Source organism: Sprattus sprattus (genome assembly GCF_963457725.1).
Source record: "Sprattus sprattus genome assembly, chromosome: 8".
Lineage (NCBI taxonomy): Eukaryota > Metazoa > Chordata > Actinopteri > Clupeiformes > Clupeidae > Sprattus > Sprattus sprattus.
The window spans coordinates 25041231-25064150 of NC_137927.1; the positions used below are offsets into that span (position 1 = coordinate 25041231).

At 45.6% G+C, this 22920-nt stretch overlaps 1 protein-coding gene across 1 annotated transcript; it reads left to right on the plus strand.

Moving 5' to 3' along the window:
• Positions 1–698: 698 nt before the first annotated feature.
• On the plus strand, positions 699–12847 carry LOC308369552 (SHC-transforming protein 1-like; the record flags this gene model as incomplete). The annotated part of the gene is made up of 11 exons (XM_080844036.1): positions 699–1214; positions 4371–4441; positions 7035–7098; positions 7370–7489; positions 8593–8646; positions 10261–10312; positions 10445–10571; positions 11492–11678; positions 11780–11837; positions 12074–12348; positions 12719–12847. 11 exons carry the CDS (start codon positions 699–701, stop codon positions 12845–12847), a joined length of 1653 nt encoding a protein of 550 aa, XP_080700162.1.
• Between the last annotated feature and the right edge of the window lie 10073 nt (positions 12848–22920).

Sequence of the window (22920 nt, forward strand, 5' to 3'; positions counted from 1 at the left end):
ATTAAAGGCATCTTCTCCCCCATTCACGCGTTTCTCAGCATGCGCAGTACTGGAGAGCAACTCATTCATAAAAAAAGGAAACTTCATTCATGAAAACTGCGACAGCGCTCGCTGTAGCACCGCGGCGCAAAGAGGACCTTGACTCACATACACACGCGTACGCATTCTGCCAAGGAAGAGGTTTTATAGTGTGAGTGTCGGGACCTCTTTTTGCTATGGTGGCATTGCTGGGGAGCGGTAAACTAACCCGTCAGGGTGCTACAGGATAACATTGCCATCCTGAATATGGCTGTGCCCCACGGAGGTGAGTGAAATCAGTCAGAAAGTAGCCTACTAGTTCATTGCATTACTATAGATTATGGTTTTTGATAGTACTCTGGTATACATCCTGGTAAATTCATGTCAATGCAAACATGACTTATTTGTACAACCTTTACCGTCATCTGGATTTGTGAATTGAAGGGCATAGGTCAGTTGTTGACTGTGAAAATAATGTTAGTGTTTCTTTCCTGTGTGTTTTAGTGAAAGGGTTAACCCAAGCATGATCTGGCAGGGCAGAGCATACTGCTTGCGCATTTTCAGCCGCTACTCTGTGTGTGCCATTACTTCCTCCCTCTCTGTGCAGGTCGTCCAGCCCTTGGCGAGTGTGTGAGTGTTTGTCCAACTTCGACGGCTCCCTCCCTCTGCCCTCTGTGGCTATGAAAGAGTCCAACTTGCCCAAAGTCTGTGCAAACGCTGGTCTCTTCGCTCAGAGAGGCATGCTGTACCGATCCAAGTACAGCCGCCTCCGCAACGACTCGGTCACCTCGCTGGAGGACAGCCCTCAGGGCAGCAGCGGACCCCTGAAAGTCGGCACCAACGGCCCCTGCGTGGCCCCCGACCCACCCGGTAGCCTGGCCCTCCTGGACCCAGTGGCGCCTCCCCCACAGGAGGGGAGCTCGTCCACCCTGTGCGCCTTCATTCCCCGGATGGCCAACATCAAGATCTCCAGCCCAGCCTCGCTGCTGCGGCTGCGGGCGCTAAGTCCCAGGCTGAGCCCCCGGAACCAGCCCGCACCTGCATCCGACTGCTGTCCTGGCACCACCGGTCATCACGGCATGTCCTGTCCTTTGGCACGCAACCCGGTGTGTGTGTCATCTTCCTGCAAGGCCAACATGGAGATCGACTGGTGCAGACTGGACCAGCCAGACTGCGGAGTGTCTTTCAAAATCAAGGTACGAGTCTGAAATCACCTTCAGCTTGAACGTGGGATGTATAGTGTGTAGATGATCAAGGAGCCATTTTGCTGAATGAAAACAGATCAAAGCTGTTTGTGATTGATGCCTCAGGAGCAGCAATACAAAGCTATACATACATCTTATAGAATCTGTATGGCTCATTAAGTTTCAAATGAATCAGCTGGCCGGTGGAGCTAAGTGAAGACTAGATAAGTGTTTTGTCACCTCCACAGAAAATCTTCTAGGGCTTAGCACACGCGTAATGCATTATTACATATCAAATACGACTCAAAATGGATACTTTCTTTCACCACTATAACATTTAAAATATACATGGGGCATATTCTTCCATTTTTCACATGGCAGAAAGGAGTCTTAACACTGTGAGTGGTGGAGTGGGTGTGACATTCTTGGAGCTTTGACTCTTTGCCCTTGTGCTTGACCATTATTTATCACTAATTATAAAATCCATAGAAACTGTGTCACATCGACACCTCATGATACACACATCTTAAGCATCTATGAGACGATACAACATAACACACGTCAGTCATCCTTAATCTTGCACTGTATTCTTCGGCTACCACAAAGCCTGAGATTCTGAGTTGATGTTAAATGGTGAGGAAGGGTGCTTATGCACTCTCAAGTTATACAGCATCCTCTGCAGGCAAACCACTATCAAATCTCATTCATATCTGGCACAGTGACCAGATTACTGTGCCATGGGCTGCGGTTGTAGTCGTCACGGCATATATTTCTCAATGGATACTGCGCCACTACCCCACTTTTCATGGGTCCTTAACCTGTCTCCGGTTAGAGCGCAGCTGCCTGACTGTCTGTGGGGAACAAAGCCACAAGCAAGAGGACGTACTGACTGGTTTGTCGTTTTAACCAGTCGTCCTTTGATATGGCCCGTCATGACCAAAGACTACTGGAGTTACGGTGTGGGAGCCAGTGAGTGTTGCTGTCCCTTTGTTTGTTGCAGGAGGAAACTGGGAGCGTTTGATGCCACATGCCCAGTACGACGCTAGATAGGTGCTTTATGCAATCTCTTCCCAAAGGCATAAGCTTATATAACCTCTCTGTGTGCTCAAGCCCATTCATATGCCTTCATCACCCCTGCTGCTCCGCTTTGAACTCCAATAAGCAAATTACACACACACACACACAGAGACACACACACAAAACACACTTGTATAAAGCTTATGAGGTCTTACACACGCATGAATATACACGTGTTCTCTCATACAAAGATACATCCACACACGCACACACACACACACACACACACACACACACAGACACACTCACAAACACACAGAGTCATGTTTGCCCTCAGAAGTTGAATTGACCCCTGAACTACCAAAAGTCAACAGAGCCCATTTTTCCTTCGACCCAGCTGTAGCACCAGAGTGCCTGCATGCCGAGGAGCAGAGTGAGAGGAGAGGAGAGGAATAGAAGCGCCTGGGAGATGAATGAATGTGCGCACACACATAGCACACCCCCACACTCACACTCACACCCCCGCCCACCCCCTCCCTCACAGACGCGCAGTGCTTCCTGTACTCGCAGGAATGACTCATCCTCTCTCTCTCTCTCACGCTCTGTCTTCCTCTGTTTCCTTTTGGATGGGGGGGGGGGGGGGGGGGGGGGGGGGGGGTTTCATGGCTGGGAAGCACAGAGACAGGGATGTGAATTCAAAGATGTTGCCCTGGATGGCTAGGCAGTTTGGGGAACAGCTGGCTAAAAGGTCTGCTGGTCAGGAGACAGAGCTACAGACATTACAGCAGCTTCCCTCGTCATCCCAACTTCTCTCTGCTCGCACCTAAAGCTGGAGTAGTAACCTGTGTGATCATGTAGCATGGGGCAGGTTTCGATGCACGTCACAGTTTTTGCAAATCTGCTGTCGTCACTGGCACTACCCAGCGCCGCCCAGTCTGTTCCATAGCTACTGATTGCTGATAGTACCACAATTTGTTCATTTCATTAAACGATAGCATTAAGCATTGTCGTAAATGTAAAGAAAAGAAGATGTGAATAGGTAGCAGAGGGGTAAAAAGGACGTGTTTCATGATGTGACCGGGAGACGTGACTGGAGTGGTTGACCATTAAGCTCCACACACATGTTCTTCGCTGGGCTTCAAAGAGAATAAGAGAGAGGTGAGAGTCCAGGCTCAGAGGACCACACTGACAGGCGCGCGCCGGCTGGTGCTGCATTGATTTCCTTTGGCCTCCCCGCTCCGGAGCCGGGGAGCGGCGGTGGACTCGCTCATCCTGGCGTAAGCCTGGCCGGGTGAGTCACCTGCCCCTGTGCCGGCTGGGCCTTATAGCAGCTCTGCTGGAGGAATATAAACACGTCTGCGTATCCTGCCTGCCTGCTTGCCTGCCTGCCTGCCTGCCTGCCTGCCTGCCTGCCTGCCTGCCTGCCTGCCTGCCTGCCTACCTGCCTGCCTGCCTGCCTGCCTGCCTGCTTGCCTGCCTGCCTGCCTGCCTGCCTGCCTGCGCATCCTGCTTGCCGGACTGCGTAGGTGGATTCCGCTCCTTACAGGAGTGGAGCGCTACCCCTCCCCCACTACACGCTACACACCCGCCCACACACACCAGCGCATTCAAACACATATACGTATACATATATGTAACATGGTCTCACACTTCAATGTGGAGGATCAAAACTATGCAGACATTGCATTATTATGCCTTTATATACTACAGGCTATCCAAACATGCTGTTGTCAATCACAGTGATTTAACATGAAAAACTCTTCAGAGCCACGGTTGATTATGGTCTCTGATCCTCCGATTGTAACATCCCTCCACTGTTTAATGTTGACACATGAAGGATAATCCATCCTATTGCATAGGAATACATAGAGCAAAAATTGTATTATTGTCTTATATAACGTCTGTTTCACAATGAAATAAATATTATACTTATACTTATATTCCCTAAATGTCACTTGGACATGGCTGCTTGTTAATCCATGTTAAATGTACTACATTTTCAGTAATGTTTCAGCTTCCTTTCCCCCAATGTGCTGTTGCGCTGCTTCAGGGGGTCAAGGTAGAGGTACTTGACAGATACGCCGAGGCCGTGCTCAGTGATGATCTTCCTCCCAGTAACTGTGTCTGTGCTGTTGTGTTTGTTTCCTGTAGTACATGGGCTGCTTGGAGGTGATCCAGTCAATGAGAGCTCTGGACTTCGAAACAAGAACGCAAGTCACACGGTAAGAGTCTCGCTGTTGTGTGCATCCAGGCCGCCTGAGGTTCAGCCATATAAGCACTGAGATAGGCCCTCTTCTCTGTGTGTGTGTGTGTGTGTGTGTGTGTGTGTGTGTGTGTGTGTGTGTGTGTGTGTGTGTGTGTGTGTGTCTGTGTGTGTGTCTGTCTGTCTGTCTGTCTGTCTGTCTGTCTGTCTGTCTGTCTGTCTGTGTGTGTGTGTGTGTGTGTGTGTGACGAGGGTGATGTGTTGAGATGAAAGTTAGCCATTAGTGGAGGCACAGTGAGGGCTGTGTTTGGATGGACATTATCAAGCCATTAGCGGCTAAACACATTAATCCATGCTGATGTCACAATACGCTGTGTGTGGGTTTTGCCCTGTCCAGGTTCATAGAAAGAGGTATTTGTGCTCGTTTGGGAAATGTTCTGCCATCAAAGTCACTTAAACCTCCGGCCTATACTAGACTCTTGATAGAAAAGGACAAAAGTGTAATCCACTCAGTACAGGATATGTTCTGGGCGGTCTGGTCTCTGTGTTTTTATGTCAACCGAATAACACTAAGAGATAGTCTTGGCCCTGGTCAAACAGAACAGCCTGTGTTCAGGCCATTGCTGCTGCGCAAAGAATGATGTGCTAGAAAATTCAATTTGGGCAAATTTCCTCCTAATGTTGCCTTGAATATTTAAAGAGGCTGAGAGACATCAATTGTAATTTGTTTCCAGGAGAAAAATACTTTGTTTGTCACTGCCATGACCAAAGGGAATCAGGGTGGTGCTTTTTTTTCTGGCAATGTATTCCTTTTTTTTAAAGCGGGGGACATAGATGCATAGCTTACTGAGGCTTCTGTGTAGCGCTTGATTAATTTTCATTAATCTATTAGCTCTGATGGAGGAAAACACAGGGCTGTATTCTCTACCCCCTGTGTGCTCTGTTAAATCTAATATTTCCAAGCACACTGGGCTTGGTTGTCTGTCTGGCCCAGCCAATGCTGTTCCTGTCCCATGGTGTCCCTGGAGGCTGAAGCCTCGGCCTCTGCTCTACCACAGCCTACCGGAGAGCGGAGAGCGTCGTGACTAAGCCGCAGCCCTCCCAGACCTGGGCTCGCCGGGCTGGGGCAGGCGTGGGAGTCGTTGGGCCTCTCGTACTCATCAGAGGATGTTAGCAGGCTTTGGGCTGGATGTGACCCCTCTGCCCTGAGTGGGCGAGTCCCCGGCAGAGGATGTCAGTCGGCCATTGATTTTTCTCCTCTCCCTCGCAGCCCCAACGCTCACAGGCCCTGAGATGCTCGTATTTGTTCTTTTTCTCTCTCTATCTCTCTCACTTTTTCTTTCTCTTACTCACTCACTCACTCACTCACTCACTCACTCTCTTTCTCTATTTTATCACGAGTTAGAGTTCATAAGCTACATGCATATGTCGTGAAAGGCAGTTTGTTTTACTTGTCAGATGTCTCCAGAATATTATTTATTCCACTTTTGATTTACCTACTCTCTAAAATCTAATAAGCACTGGAAATATTACATTTGAGTATTTAAGCCTGAAGTTGGATTGCACAATTTGATAATACATTTTATTTACTGAGATTAAAATGATCCATACTAGGACCAATTCCTATTATTCTCATTTTCATTAGACAGATGGCTTCTTCCTCATGACATTCACTAATGGCTAACTTTCATCTCAACCCATCACCCTCGTCACACACACACACACACACACACACACACACACACACACACACACACACACAAACAGTCACTTGGTTATCATGGTTCACCATGCAAATGTAGTTGCGATGCAGACTTGAGAATGGTTCCTGCCACCCAGCTAAAGTTATTATGTTTTAGACTTGAGAATGGTTCCTGCCACCCAGCTAAAGTTATTATGTTTTAGACTTGAGAATGGTTCCTGCCACCCAGCTAAAGTGATTACATTTTAGACTTGAGAACGGTTCCTGCCACCCAGCTAAAGTGATTACATTTTAGACTTGAGAACGGTTCCTGCCACCCAGCTAAAGTTATTATGTTTTAGACTTGAGAATGGTTCCTGCCACCCAGCTAAAGTGATTACATTTTAGACTTGAGAATGGTTCCTGCCACCCAGCTAAAGTGATTATGTTTTAGACCTCAGCGCATGGCTAACCCATCCCACAGCAGCCCTTTGACCATAAAGCCTGCTCCTTGTCCGCCTCCATAACGTTCTGTCATCCTCACCTAGCAGTGTGTGATAAATCTCCACATAATAACTTCAATTTTTTCCTTCCTGTCTGACTCACCGAGGGCGCTGTGCACGAGAGCAATTACAGAACACTGCCGTTTATGTGTCATCGTGGCTTTAATCAATGAAAACATCGCTTTAAGACAGGGAGGTGTCTGCTTAGAGCAAACAACACTATTTTTAATTAATCTGAAATGTGATGCCCATGAATGAATCAAAATGGCCCTCGCTGGGGGTTTTGTGTGCTCTGACTGTGTGTGTTGGGAGTGAGTACTAGCAGGTGAGGGGGGCATTACTGGAATCTTGAGCGCAGGGGAAGTGTGTCATGTCTGGTCTCGAGTAGTTGGGTTACTCTGCGTCTCCTGTGCCTTCTCTCCTCCCAGGGAAGCTATATGCCGGCTGTGTGAAAGTGTACAGGGGGCCAAGACAGCGCTAAAACGGCGAAAGGTATCTGTCTGCTTGTCTGTCTGTCTGTCTGTCTGTCTGTCTGTCTGTCTATCTCTCTAGTGGTGTATATCGGTGTATCTTTCTTTCTATTTCTTTCAACATACACAAATAAGCCCCAAACCATTTATCTACAGAGACAGATTGTACTGATTTTTTTTTTTTTAATCACATGGCATGACAGTGGTTCCCTTGATAAGTCTATTTCCAGTACAAAATTGCAGACTTTTATTATTTAAGTTCTAATTGCTTTCTTTTTTCATTTTCCTTTAAGCCCCCACGTAAAGGCCTGTCAACAATTCTGGGCAAGAGCAACCTGCAGTTTTCTGGAACAAACCTCAAGCTGAGTGTAACGATGAACAGTTTAAAATTAACCACTCTTGATTCTCTTCAGGTAAGAACACTGACGAACATTATGCTACCAGCATAAAAGAGTCCACTAGTGTGTAAAGAAGACACATTTGAGAGGTGATGTATAATGCCTCGGACAAGACTAGAATTAAATAACAATGTAGATGTTAAAATCAAGTGAAGTTGAAAAATCAAGATGAGTTTGATTTTGATGAAGTGTTTGTTTAATCCCTTTGAAATGGCACCATGGCATCATTTCATCCGCACTACACTACTGACCACTGTGCCATGCTGGACTCATGTATATTTCATGCTGGGCTGAGCCCCATTGTATGTCAGTGCCCCCAGCTACTGTAGGCTACTCAATGATTAACTTAGCAGTAGAGAGGTCTGACTGTAGCAGTGGTCCTACATAAGCTGTTTGGTTAAGTTTGAAGGTACTTGTACCCATATTTGCTTGTATGGGAAGTACTGACTAATTATTAAGTTAATCTGTTTTATCTCATGGTTTTGTTAAAAACTGGTAGTATTTTTTTTATCTAGTATTTTTTTTTTATAGCTACACAGCTGTGAGGTTGACATATTACTGATAAGAAACATAAAGATACAGACAACATAAAGAGATTCCTCAACTCAGGTTTTCATACATGTGGTGAAAAGGGCACATTATATTCCGGTATTTGAACCTATAGCTAAGCAGGCCTAACCATGAGCTGAACTGCCAAAGAGGACTGAAATGTTAATGTTGCTAATGCTAACGTTTAAATTGCCTAAATGAGTGACATTGACTAACTAAAAGGCCTTTAAGCAGTGAGTACAGCATGTGTATGATTTAACAAAAGAAATACTTAAGTCTCAAAGGGTAGTAGTTCTACAAATGTTTAAGTGACGAAGAGATATGTTTACATATCACCATGTCTGCTACAGTATGTGCAGCAGCAAGGGCCTTTTGGGCTTACTGTATTCTCTCAGGAGAAAAATGAAGCATCTTGTGGTTAAATTGCCACGTCTGCTTGCATTATCTGTGTTATTTATGTCAGTCATTCCTTACACACAGCATGTAAGGACATTTCATCTGTGGAGGGACCTTGTAAAAAGCAAGTCAAATGTTCTTCCAGTAAAATGCAATTTTTTACTTCCCCCCAGACTGTGGCCCACCATCCTATGCAGTCCATCTCATTTGCCTCCGGAGGAGACCCTGTAAGTTACTGTCCTTTTTTTGTCCTGCAGCAGACAGCTGACCGGATGGGGCCTTAAAATGTATGAATGACTAGAGTGTTGTCAATACAACATTCCCTGTGTTGCCGTTTAGCAGCACAGGATTTTTTATTTAGTTACTGTTTTTTTGGGGTTTGTTTGTTTTTGGCATGATGATTTCTACTGTGAGGTATGCCAAATTGTCCAGGGAACTCTCTGTAGCAGGAACTCTTTCATGAGACTGGGAACAGTCAGAGGATACTTTAGAGCCTCAGTGTGTTTAAACTCTCCTACCTCAGTCACAAACCCTAATCAAACCCTAATCCTAAAGGACCCTAACCCTAAAGGACATCATCAAAAGGCGTGTTAGCAGCATTCATTGGTATTTGGCTTCTGCTTCGAGAGCTTCAAACTGTACTGCAGTCCACTGGTGTTCTTCATTTAGCCCTAGAGGACAAAACCCCTCTTCCTGAGGAACAAATGGATTTTCTAATCATCCTAAGATTTCACATTGTGCAAATCTAAGAGCAAGCTGAACTTGAGATGTTCTGGAGAAACCCGATACCGACCGAGCACATGATATCAGGAGCGTTGTGGAAGACGGATGAACGAAGCTCAAGCGCTTCTAATCACCAGCCATAAAAGGGCTCCTCTATAATTCCCAGCCCTCTTTGAAACGACCCGCGTCCGTGCCGTCTGCTCTCATCTCGGCCACATTGCTGAGGAGCCACCCGTGCTGGGAGATACTGGGAAGTCCTTATCTGGGCATCAGCTCTTCCTGTTTCCTGCGCAGAGGGTGGCAGCGTGCAGTGTGGGAGCGCCTATGCCGCAGCACCTCATGAAAATATTTGTGAAAGGGCTTTTCCTGCGATAAGGCAGCGCTCATGAAGGAGCCGCACTGGAGCATGTGATGTAATGAAGGCAGGGGAAATAGAAGCGGCTTGATAAGCGGCGGCCTGATTTAATTAACGTGACAGTCTTCCTCCCCGGTGCCCAATCCACTTCCTGGTCTCTCATCCTGTAATCAACATTCTGCTACAGTGCATGAGACACAGACACACACACACACACTCTCACACACACACACACACACACACACACACACACACACACACACACACACACACACACACACACACACACACACATACACACACACACACACACACACAAATGCGTTTTCGAAGCACACACACAGAGAAAGACACACATGAAACACACACCACACACACACACACACACACACACACACACACACACACACATTCAAAAGCACGATGAACACAGTGTAATTCCATTAGTGCCATTGTAATTCCTCATCTGCGGGCAGTCATAAATGCAGAGGACAGTTTCCTGCCGGGCCACATGGTGTGTAATGCTTCCGTTTAGTTTCTCTGATGGCCACAGGTGATGGCACAGCTGGGCCTGGATGTGGGGCATGATTATGGCCTCTTAGATTTGTTATTATTATATTATTATAAGTATATCATTGATGTCATTTTACTCAGATTATTGTTTCCAGGGATATGTGAATTATGTCTGGTCAAAATGAAATGCAGTGAAGTCAGCCATTTGAATATGCGACCAGCAACTGTCTATGTTTGTTCCTTTTTTTAGGAGACTGCAGATTATGTTGCTTATGTTGCCAAAGATTCTGTCAATGAAAGAGGTAAGTTTTCAGCGTGTTTATGATGACTCTGCATTTGGGTATTGTTTTCCTAAAAGATTAAATCTAAGATTACTGAAATATAAGATCCATAGTTCCGCCAGTGTCTAACAGCATGCACACTCATTTTGCCAGCGTGTCACATACTGGAGTGTCCAGAGGGCCTGGCGCAAGAGGTGATCAACATAATCGGACAGGCGTTTGAAAAATGTTTCCGGCAGTTTCTGAGCAGTCCGCCTTCCCTCACGGTGGCTAAGGAAAGGTCAGTTCATTCTGAAGAGTGTCGCTCTGATTCCTTGGCTCCGTCCTGATTATTTCACCTTCATGACATCACACACAGACGCAACAGAAGTGAGTCAGCTCCATCAACCCCTCCCCTCCCCTCCCCTCCCTCTCCTCTTCCGCTGCTCCACTCAATCCTTCACTGGCACACCATACCCACCCACCCACCACCACCACCACCACCACCACCACAACCACCACCACCATCGCCTCATTGATCGAAGTAAAGAACATGAAGCTGAGATTATGATGAATGACCATGCGCTCTGTGGCAATCCATCATGTAGTCATTTGCAACAATTCCAGCATGGCACTACTCATATGTGTCATGTCCTCAAAAAAAAACTGAACAAAACAAAAATAAACCTCACTGTGATGTATTATACTGCATGGGCCAGAGTCACTTCACAGTTCTGTTGTCCATCTGTTTGGTCTATTTGTATTGTATGATTTTATACCGTTTGTAACAGTGCACTGTAGTCATGACAATAGTGTAATTTATAAAAAGGGCTATTATTCATCCAAACTGTGTGATTTAGCTAATGTTTGGATTGTCATGTAATTATGTTTCATAGTCTGTAAGTGATGCAGATTCACTATATAAGCATTTTCAAATGTCTGTTTGAGATGCGGGTAGAGCTTTGTTGACAAAGCTGGATGTCAGGAAACGATCAAAATTAAACGTTCTCATAACTACTTTCTTTTTTTTAAATGGATTTCATTTTTCAATGGAAGCCATTTAAACTATTATGTACTGTTTTTCTCCTTCAGTTTGCTCTCTGTCCACTGTAACCTTATTGTATTATGTATCTGGTATGTATCTTATCACCATCATCCATGCTGGTTTGTATGTTTGTTTATTTGTGTATGTCTTTGCCTCTGTCTATGGCACGCGTGCAGAGTGAATGCAAAGGAGTCCCACCGCGGCCTTGTGACGGTCAAAAGCCTCAGCCCAGAGTTCCCCGGCTCCCAGGGAGGCCACGACTACTACAACGAGGTCCTGGGCAAGCCACCGCCGCCGGGGGGGCTATTGGACATGCGTGTGGAGCTGGGCGAGCTGCGGGAGGAAGACGAGGGTCGAAGAAGGGTGAGGGCTCGCCCACTGCCTGATGCACAGATCTGGTTGGCAGGGCTGGAGCTGCCACTTCCTGTGTGACTCATCCTCTGTTGTTTTGTGTTGGCTTGCAGACGGGCTCCCCGCCGCTCAACGCGCTCTATGAGAACTGCCCTCTGCTGCCATCTGCAGGTAAGGGAGGGGAAATCATGCTTTTGCTGTTATAAATGAAATTATTTAAAGTGAAATATTTAAACACACACTACAGTGATTTTAATATAATACAATGGTTTAGTCATGAAAAAAAATATGCTCAGACACTTTCTACGTTGTCATTTGCATTGCTTCATACCTATCCCACTACTGTCATCCTTGAGAAAAGCACGTCTATAAATATGACGTGTTCTTGCGCTTGTGATGTGACTCAGAGCCGCTCGAGCAGATGGGGAGTGAGACGGAGGTGGAGGGTGGCCCGCTAGCGGAAGCGCCGTCGCTGCCAAGCGCATCCGTGCCCACCCACCATCCCTTGGCCGGAGAGGGCTGGTACCACGGCAAGCTGAGCCGGCGGGAGGCCGAGAGCCGTCTGGCCCGCAACGGCGACTTCCTGGTGCGGGAGAGCGGCTCCACGCCGGGCCAGTATGTGCTGAGTGGGCTGCAGGGGGACACGGCCAAGCACCTGCTGCTCATGGACCCGTCAGGAGCGGTAGGCCTCCGCCGGGCGCTTATTTACTACACACGACACCATACGCCACCCATGCAGCCATCTGGCCCTCTGTGAATAATGCACCGTCATCCCATGGCACAACCAGGATTCTCTTCTTTTACTGGCCCTCTTTGCAGTCATGACTCCCTCCCTTTAGTTAGTATTCTTATGTATTAGTTTACAGAGGAAATGTTGTGTGGCGATGAAATGACGGTTGTTGATTTCGAACCTTCTTTTAACCTTCTACATGTGAACCCTCTTTTCTGCTTGGCTCCCTCTCTTTAGTTAGTATTCTTATGTATTAGTCTACAGAGGTAATGTTCTTTTAACCTTCTACATGTGAACTCTCTTTTCTGCTTGGCTCTTTAAGGTGAGGACGAAGGATAATGTATTCCAAAGTGTGGGACATCTCATTCGGTATCACGTGGACAATCAGCAACCGATTGTGTCCATTGGAAGCGAGTTGTGCTTGAAGCAGCCTGTCTTGATGAAGCAGTAGCTGGACAGACGTCATGTACCCTGTGCCCGTACATTTATTTCTGCACTTTCTCTGTGGACCTCTTTCCACTTGCATGGCCATTATAGCTAAGGGAATAATCTACAGTGAACAGAAACTTTGGTCCCCATTCATGGACTCATTCAGCCATGGATTTTAACCACAAAGAGACTATTTTAGCTTATACAGATGTCTTAAAGCACATATATAATCATTTCATCAAAGCACAGCATAATGTAACTTGCTGTGTTTTGCTGAATTGATTTTCTTTCTGTTGTTTCTTTGATATGGTGCCTTGTTGTAATTATCAGACATATGATTGAATATTTTGTAACTAGATTTTTCTACTTTGTATTTTGATACATGTCACATCTCAAAAATGTGGTTCTCTTTAAGATGAACCTGAGCTGATAGATCGGTGTCTCTTTCGTATCATGAAGGTGAAGATTGGCAGCTTGAGCTATTTCAGTTTCATTTTGGTTAAACAATACTACACTTCAATACTATAATTCAATCCTGAAATATGCAAAATAAAATGTAAATACGATGTTTGCACATTGGGGCTTTACATAGATTTAGGAGTTAAATGTATAAGCTACTAAGCTACTACAAAAGTAGAACTTGTCAGTAACCTAATGTGCTTGGCTGCATAAAAACAGTGTACTGATACATTTGAGTAATTGTTTTTTGACAATTCATTACAACTGAATACATAGCTAATGTAAACTAATAAAGGGTGGTGCAGCCAAAGTCTCAGTATAGTTAAATATAACTATCATAAAAATGTTGTAACGTATAGACAGTGTAAGAGTTTTAACGGACCTTTTATACTTAAGTTAAGACAATTAGGCTGTTTAAGAGTATCGCTAGGTGTCATCAGTATGGAAATATACAAATGAAAAACAGCATTTCACTCTGCATTGTAAATGTATGTTTCTTTCCTTTTAAATGTAAATGTAAATATTTTGAAATGAAAAAGCCTTCTCTGCAAGGAGTTAGTATGGTAAAAATAAACTTGCTTGCTTTAGATACCATGTTTGACATCTGAATGTAGGTCTGTATTGTTTAGCCACAGTTTAACCACAAGATGGCGCTATTGTGTTAAACTATTAAAAGGCTGACAAGGAAGAAATCTTGCACGAGTGCTGAAATCACACGGTCACAAAAGATATGTGCATATATTCACCTCCGGATCGCATTAAAAATGCACCGAACATTTGTCATTGTCCAGCAGTTCCCATTAGAATACTAATTAATCACCAAAAGCTTGATTTATTTCATACCTTAAGAAGAAGAGTCATTGTGTCCAAACTTACAGTGTGACTTCTGCTGCTTCAGAGCTTTCTGGCCCTGTCTAGGCTTTCTATGGCAGGGGTCACAGAGGGAGGTGATTGCCATTTGATGACTCTGGGTGTGGAACACGGGGGCCTGAGGAGGGCTGTTTCCACCATGAGCCAAAGGAGGGTCCTGGTGGAGTGATGTCAGTCCTCTGGGTGAACCAGAAGGGGAAATTCCATTGAGCCTCGCAGCGCTGACCTCCGGCAACACCCTTCAGCGTCTGAAGCCCTGTTCTCGTATGGAGGTTGAGGGCCATCTGCGAGGTCTGAGCTTGGGCTACACCGTAGAGTGAACGGAGTGTAGATGCAGTGTGAATGCACAGATAGAGCCAGACTTGTGCGGTGGGCTCCCATATTATCATTACATTAGATCCTTAGGAGTGGTCATGTGTTGTTGGACTAAGTGTGACCTCCTCTCTTTGTTTTGGTCAAATGTTGTAGGCCTTGTCTGACCAAGCGTGCATTTCTCTGGATATGCCTTCTTTACGCTACCATTCAACTGTGTACGCTGAATAGTGGCAGCGCTCCAGCTATGCACCGTTAGGAAGCCAAGCTAACGTCCAAGCTGATGTCACCGCTGAGAAGATGGGGACTGAAATGAAACTATAACTCCTCATCTCAAGTAAGGCCAGTGGCCACGCCTGTCACATCACATTACTCAGAGCCCAATCTGGACTCAGGGGAAGGCCTGTCTGCAGCAGCCAGATTTCAGAAAGCAAACATGAGTGGCCCTTCCAAATGAAATGAAATGTGTAATGAGGTGCAGTATGTTGTACCTCAGCATGGGCGAGGCTGACGCATTGCAATGGATTTTTTTTCATGGATTTTTTTTCATGTGTTTCTGTAACCAAGACGAATGTCTTGAACTCATTCTCATTTGTATATGTCCTTGCGATGAAGATTGTGATCAGACAAAAACTGTCCCCTGTTCTGAGTCTGGCTGATTAGCTTTGGTAAAGAGAGCATTAGACTCCCTCTGTACAATCAGTGCTTTGCTCTGTTCGTGTTTTTTTTCCTCCTATGAAAAGTCATTAGTGTTATAAATCCAATATGTTCTGAATGACACTCTAAAAACAGATTTCAGCCATCTATAGATTACAGATGTTAGCTGTTAAGATTACATGTACACCAGGGATGTGCACAGGAGTGGGCTGAGGTTGCTCGGGCAACTGCCCGTTGCCCTCCTCGACTGCGTGGCAGCGGCGGTGACAAAAATGAATGTGTTGCCCCTTTTTTCCAGGGCAGAGCAACTGCCCTTCAAAATTCCTGTGCACGACCCTGATGTACACTGTACCCCATCTTTGTTCTTCATGCTGTTTTTGTTGGGGCAGTCGGAGGCCAATTTCCTCATTGGAGCTGTGCTTCAGCTGGGAGGTTCTGCTGGGGCCTCAAGCCCTGTTGGGGAGCCAAGATTTGCCCTTAATGACTTCAGTCTAATGTCTACCAGTTGATCCACAATTTCTAGAAATTTGCACCTCTGATTTGTGGCGTGCTCTTAAAGACGTAGTATTTGTATTGCGTTTAAGGCGAGCATAAGGGAACAGCAGCATATAGCCCATATATAAAGCATGTAATGTTTCGCATGCAGCACACTTTAGATTTGATTCTCATAAAATGTTTACTGTTCCCAGCCACTATGGTTTTGGTGGAGATGAATAGCGTCTCTAAAATAGCAATACATATGAATACAGCAAATACAGAGCAAAAGAAACAAATGGTGAGCGCTAACAAAGCAGCCAGTGTATTAAGAGTGACCAGTTCTCTGTGAGAGAGCTCAAAGACTTTGCCATCTTTCTGAGGTAATTATTGCTATAATTCATGCTGAAAACATAGCTCAGCTGCCTGATTGTTTCTGGCTGTGACTGTTTGACACTGATTTACATTAGCACAGCCCAACAGTGGGGACATATTTATTTTCCTTGCATCTGTTTTGTGTACAGTCTAACACAACATCGCTATGGGCTGTGGTGCGCGTGGTTGAGGCTAGGGATGGTGTTTCTTCAAGTCTGTTATTATGTTGCTACCAGCGCCTGCTAGTCACGCCCATAATGCAAAGAGAGCCTTGCATGGGATTTTCAGCTTATTTAAGGCTTCAGCACTACATCAGTGTCATAGACGCTAACTGGTCTTCATGTTGTGGGTATAAAATATGGCACTGTAGCCAGCCTCACTGTAGCGTGGCTTAAATGCAAGGCGGTTGCTTGAATGGTGTCTGTACAACATGAAAGGCAAGATATTGGTCGTGACAGCTGAAGTCCAACACTTCAGTCCGTAGCTTGTTTCTTGTAAATACCAGAAAGAGACAAAATGTCAAATGCACTTGAATGTCAGCAATAGGCAGAGAGTGAGCAAGCAAAGCATATTTCTGCGACTTTGTGCATCTTTTTCTTTTTTTAATACTTCAATAAATCACCAGATATCTATAAAGCACTGTCATGAAACACCATGGGCCTTTGATTATTTGTATCAGTCAGCCTCGCTGTTCAGAATGCTGAGCATATTTGGGAATAGTTTTCTATTGTTTCTCCTCATAATTCCTTTTATTTGAGTAAGTGGAGTTCCATCCATTTTCCCCAGTCTCTTGAGGCCCATGAAGATCATTTATTTTATTGTTTGTGACAGACCCTTTGTGGTTATGGAGATGTGATGTTCTGTGCTCACTGGTATCAATGCCAAGTCACGCTAATCCCAGTGCATTGGTTCCCCCTTGTGGCATGTTTATGGGATTATTGTCAGTTTGGGGCTCTTTAGTGTTTAAATCCTCTCAGACAGTTCATTCAAAATGGCCTCCAAATGTCAGATTGTTTAGATAAAAACTGTGTGTCATGCCAGTACCAGCTGATGATGACATCCATGTATCCAGCCGTTCAAAGACAGACCTCTATAGCAAAGAAAACAGCTTGTGGTCGAGTGGGGCCTACTTGTTTTATTGATGTGTAAAACAAATAGCAGCACGAACAAACGCGTTTTCATGCAAGCTTTGAGACAGCTGTCACTCCAGAGAAGATCCTTGCCTGTCCAAAGTGTGACATACTGCTGAAAGTATGTTGTTGACAGTTGAGGCTGTGGCGCGCGCATCCCAACGGAAAGATGCATTTGGAGGGGTTCTAGTCACATAAATCTCAATGCCTTTGCTCCGAGAGCCTGCTTTGTCAGATTGAGGTCAAAAAAAGACTGGGGAACGCTAAGGACTCGGGGCGAAAACAAGTTTCCTACAGCTGTAAACACAGCATCGCTTGCTCTCCCAGATTTGCTCTCCTCGGGAGGACGGACTCTCCTGTTGAAACACGGACTGTTGGTCTAAAGAACAGAAAGTAGAAAAATCCTGAAGAGAAAAAAATGCTTTGGAACGTTGTTTCATTGCTCTTGAATAGCAACGTTATTGGGGTTTATTGCTAAGATGGCAGGAATCCACTTTGTGGATACCTGCACAAAGGAACATGATGGGTTTGGGTGAAGAGCCTAGGCCTTCTCCCCACTCCCAGTCCCACCAGTGGGGTAGCATTAGGTAATAGACTCATTGCCTCATATCTACCTCGCCCAAGACCATTTACCCAAGACAAATAATGACCTACTGTATGAGGTCATCTGAAGCATTGCGTGTTGCACGTGTCCCCCCCACCCCACCCCTATCCCCCCACACCCACAGGTCTCCCCTCACCAAGCCTGTGATGTGAACCTGCTGTACTGAGTCATGCCTTCCAGCAGTGAGAAGTCAACATCCCACCTCAGCGATGGCAGCTAATGAATAGCATGTCTCAGATAAGGGAGGGGACACATAAACATCGTCAGGGGATGAAATAAGTCTGAGTCAAGGGCTTGGCGAGAGGACGTTTCTGAGAAGTGGCTCCTGTTGCAAGAGGCATTATGCACAGCGTTGCATTGAGTAGCAACATCTGAGTGGAACAGAGTGTGGTCTCTTTCTTGCTAGATCATTGTTTTTGTTTTAGGGCTTTGTTTGTGTTGGGGAGACTATGATGCACACAAACAGCCCCCCATACCCCCCCATCCCCAGCGTGCACCGAGCACACTCTTGGTTTGAGGTAAGGCACGATAGATTTGGATGCATCATTTCCTGTGGGACACAGAGTGGAAACAGATGCGGTGAAACATATCTGCGCTCGCGGAGTTCTTTGGGAGAGAAATCTTCAGGTCATGGAGAATAATTAAAGTTCCAGTGAGGAGCAAAGTGCCTGCAGCTGAGAACACACAATTAGCTCCGTCGGCCTCGGCCACATGTTCACCACCACAGATAGGGAGACAGAATGGCCCCTGGTCAGACCTGATGCCCATCTCCACCGCTAGGCTGTAAGCAGTGGAGTAGTCCAGGGTATACGCAGGTATACGGAGTATACCCACCTCTTTTTCAGTCAGTATTGCGTATACCCACTTCTCAAAACAGGGCGTGTGAGCTGTTTAAAAAAATTGTCAAATGAAGAGTATACCCACTTCTCCAGGGACCACTACACCGCTGGCTGTAAGTGTGCAGGCTAACTCTGTGTACATTTCAAACCTCCGACTGACTTGTACCGTACGCATTCCTCCTCCTCTTTCTGTCTTTTTTCTCATGTTTCTGTGAGGGAAAAATATCTCGGGATGAGAATCAGTGTGGACTGGGTGCCAGGATGCGGACGTCATGCTGGTGCAAGGAAAGGCAGCTGGCACTGGTGAGCGTCTCCAAAACAAGCCATCGCTCCCGGTGCTATCTGTTGATGTGGCGAGGGGGGGGGAGAAACAAACATAGGCGAGGCAAATTTTGCATGACGGAAAAGGGTCAGTCTCCCCATAAACAACTGCATTTACGGGGGCAATAAAATCGTCTCCCCAGCTCCTTCAAAGCCGTACCGAGTTCATCAGAACAGGATCTGTGAGGGAAATAAACCATGACTCCTTTTCGAGGAGTTTGTTTTACTTTAGTTTAGAAGTCAACAGGAAGTTTTTTGGAGGGGAATCTTTGAGGGAGCACATTCATTTGTGGTTAGTAGTGAATGTACGAACACTCGGTCCAAGGGTCAGTCAATGTGGATTCACTGAAAGACCAGTTGACAATGTCAGAAATATATCGAGTTGCCTTTTCTGCTCTTAATTTGGTTTGGGATTTTTCTTTTTTAATAATTTTTGAAAAACAGGGTTAGTATTAAGTACAAATATGTATGTGTATGTATGTATGACATTTTCCACGGAGACGTACTGGAACACACCTGAAATCTTGATGTTTAAAAGATTTTGAAGAGTTTGTGCATGTGTAGGTACTAATGTCACATGGAAATATGCTTTAGAGAAGATTAAAACTTGCTAGTTGCCCATGACAACCAGACAAGATAAATACGTTTGTTGACGTGTCCTCCTACCTCCATTCATGCATTCGTCTTTTCTGTGAGTCACTTTTAAACGACATGTGGAAAATCTCAGATTGATGAAAAGCCCACAGTGTGTACCACCCAGGCCACATGTGCTGGTCTTGGCGTAATAGGATTTTGAGTAGCAATGCCACATCATAAATCCCTCATACCCATGGGGCTTGGAGGCCTCAAGCAAGTCTTCTGGCTTTGACTGCATGACATGTGACCGTGCATGTTAAACCTCCATTGTTGCGGTGACCTGGATGTGACTGACTGGGGTGTGGAGTCCCAGTGGGGGGCCTGTGGAATTCTACGCTGCCGCCATTGGCTGTGCAAGTGCTCTGAACGTGCCGCCGCCTGAGCCAGGGGGTGATGGGCTGGGCTGGGCTGGGCTGGGCTGGGCTGGGCTAGGCTGAGCTGGGCTGGGCTGGGCTGGGCTGGGCTAGGCTGAGCTGGGCTGGGCTGGGCTGGGCTGGGCTGGGCTGGGCTGGGCTGACGGCGCTGCTGTCTGCTGCAGTGGGCTCTCGCTCTCGCTCTTGCTCTCACTCTCACTCTCGCTCTCTCTCTCTCTCTCTCTCTCTCTCTCTCTCGAAGCAGCAGCAGCAGCACATTCTCAGACCCTTTCCCACAGCGTGAGACTGACTAGAGGAAATGGCGTGTCCTCATGGCTTCAGGAACAGTATGCCCCTGAGCTTGACTCTCTCTCTCTCTTTCTCTCTCTCTCTCTCGCTCTCACTCACTCTGTCTGTTTCCCTCTCCCTAGCTCACAATTTCTTCTCCTTGTGAAACTAGGTCAGCTTCTATGTGATGAAATCACCTCAAATTATTATCGTGGACAGCGCGAATTAGGTTTAATTCAAATGTTCAGAATTTGTAATTATCACAGGACACATTTATTTTTGTACAGAAAGTCTTGTCTCAATATGATAATGAGATATTGTAGATATATTGTGATAGCTTCTCAGTAAAATTGCTTGGTGTGCCATCCCCTGAAATGAGAAGGTAAACAGTAAGGATCCAATTTCAAAATGAACCTGTTTAACACACGACTCGCTAAATTGTCAAGAAAATGAAATCTCAAGTTCATTAACCTGGGTGTCAACCTTAATTTACCATGGATAAACAACGCACAAATGATGCCGTTTCACCATCAAATTTCAGAGTGCCAAGCCATTTTCCTATGGTGGCTTTCTATGGTGTTTCTGTGGCTCAGTGCACCATGCTACATGTATGCTTGCTGCTTCACCTTCTCAGTGGTAGCGCATCGCAACTTCCACCACTTCTACTGAGCACAAAATATGTATACATAGCATGGGGAATGCCGTCGGCAGAGTTAATAATACAATACTTCACTCTCCAGATGAGATGCATATCAGCACAGATGTCCCCTATACAGATGGGCTGGGTGGAGTGGCTGGGGGTAGATAGAGAACAGAATGTTTTCCATCCCCAAGATGGTCAACGATGTGGGAAGACATGCTAACTCACACGGCATGTGGAGATAAATGTCCAAAGTGAACATTTGCTGACTTCAGTGGTCTGCAGGGTCTGGGTTGGTTTCGAGGAGGAAAAGAAAAAGGGGGTAAACAAAGAGTTAGCCTTGAAGCTGCAGACCTCAATCCAAAAAGGATTTACCTGGAAACTGGCTCTGGAATTTTTTTCATAGATATCTCCAGGCATTTTCGCTATGTGTTAGAAGATGAGAGCTGTACAACCAGGCAATTGTGATCCCGTCCATCTAAGCCTAATCTTCTGTTACATTCCAGTCTCATAGGCTGTGTTACATTCTGTTGTGGCTCTCATTATAAGGCCTCCTGAAGCCAAATTCACTCATGAATTTCCCAGAGCACAACTTTTCATCCCATTTTGGTCTGACAGGAAGCAGTTGGGATCATCCTCAGCATGAGAGCCCAGAATATTTCTCTAATCAGAATCATTCCTTCCTCACTAGGCCTTAGCCCTAGAGCTTCTTGTAACGTCAGCAGTCCAAGCGCTGTAGAGTGGACAGAAGAGGGACTTACCCATGGACTCCTCCTGCTTGATGAATGAGTCAGGTCTTGGAAATGCTTGTTGTCTCCTCACTGCTCTTTTCCACTGTGTCCTGAGTTTGATGTATTGTGTGAACCCACCTGTTCCTGCTATCTTTCTGGACTGGTGGAGCCAAAGGCACATGTGGCTGAATGAGGAGAGAGTCAGGGCTGTGTGTGTGTGTGTGTGTGTGTGTATTTGTGTGTAAGTGTGTGTGACAAGGAGGGCTTGGACAGGCTTTCCCCTCACTTCATTCAGTATCTGTTATGCTTTACCAGCTGGGCAGTGGATCCCCTCCCCATGAGCCCCTTCAAACTACCTCAGCAGTCAGCCATGAGGTAGAGAAGCCTGAGCTAGGCAAAAATATTGCTTGGCACTCCATTGCGCCAAAACACACAGTTTCAGAATGAGAAAACCTCCACATTACATATGTTTAGCTACAGTATATTCACCCTTCAAATATTCTACACACATCATGAAAATGTTTACATTTGATAACACTCGACGTTTGTCCATGTCTTGAACATTTGTTGATTTAGTACGGCCTCATGAATCATGAATGGACATTTAACATGTTCCGATGTCAGAACTCTTAAAAGCATCTTAATTGTGAATGATGAAACATCAGGAAACAGCTTTGTGTTTGAGCAATGCATTTTCATCTGTGCTCCGTCTCATTTTCCTCAGGCATCTGGCAGGAAGACTGGCAACAGTCCTGTTGCTAAAGACAGGAGGAAATGAAATAAGACGTGCAGTATGGGGCCAAAGACAATAATAGTGTGAGAAAATTTGAGGAAAGTAAATGTTTGAAGCGAAGGGACTGATGATCAGAATCTCAGCTATTAGCAGAACATCGTGAAAGGGCCAAAGATGGTGCTGCCATATTGGGTCCGGTGAAAAAGTGAAAATGCTAAGACGGCAACAAAGAAGGCAAAAAAATCAGATTGTAAGTAGGTCACAGTTTTCGCCCTCCCACATCTGTTTTCTTCATAGTATTTGAGCTCACATGCAGTATGGCCCATAAGGCAATTTCAGGCTGAGGATAAACAGCCTGAAATGCCGTGAGGAATAACATTCAAAAAATAGTAGTAAGTGCTCTTGTTTGGTCATAGCTGAAGTTAAGATATCTAGTGTAATCGTTTCTGTTCTCGGCATGGCTTTAGAGGAGAGGTCTCCTCCCACAGCAAAAGCATACAAGTCCGTTTTGAATTTGGGGAGGGAGATGAGAGTCTGGTTCAGTGTGAATGGCCTTTCGCATACAATTTCCTGTGGAGGGAGAGCATGAGTTAAAACAAATAAAAACAGCAGATGAACAAACGAAAGCCAGAGCACTTGGCAGAAAGCAGGCCGAGCTTTAGAGCGATCCATT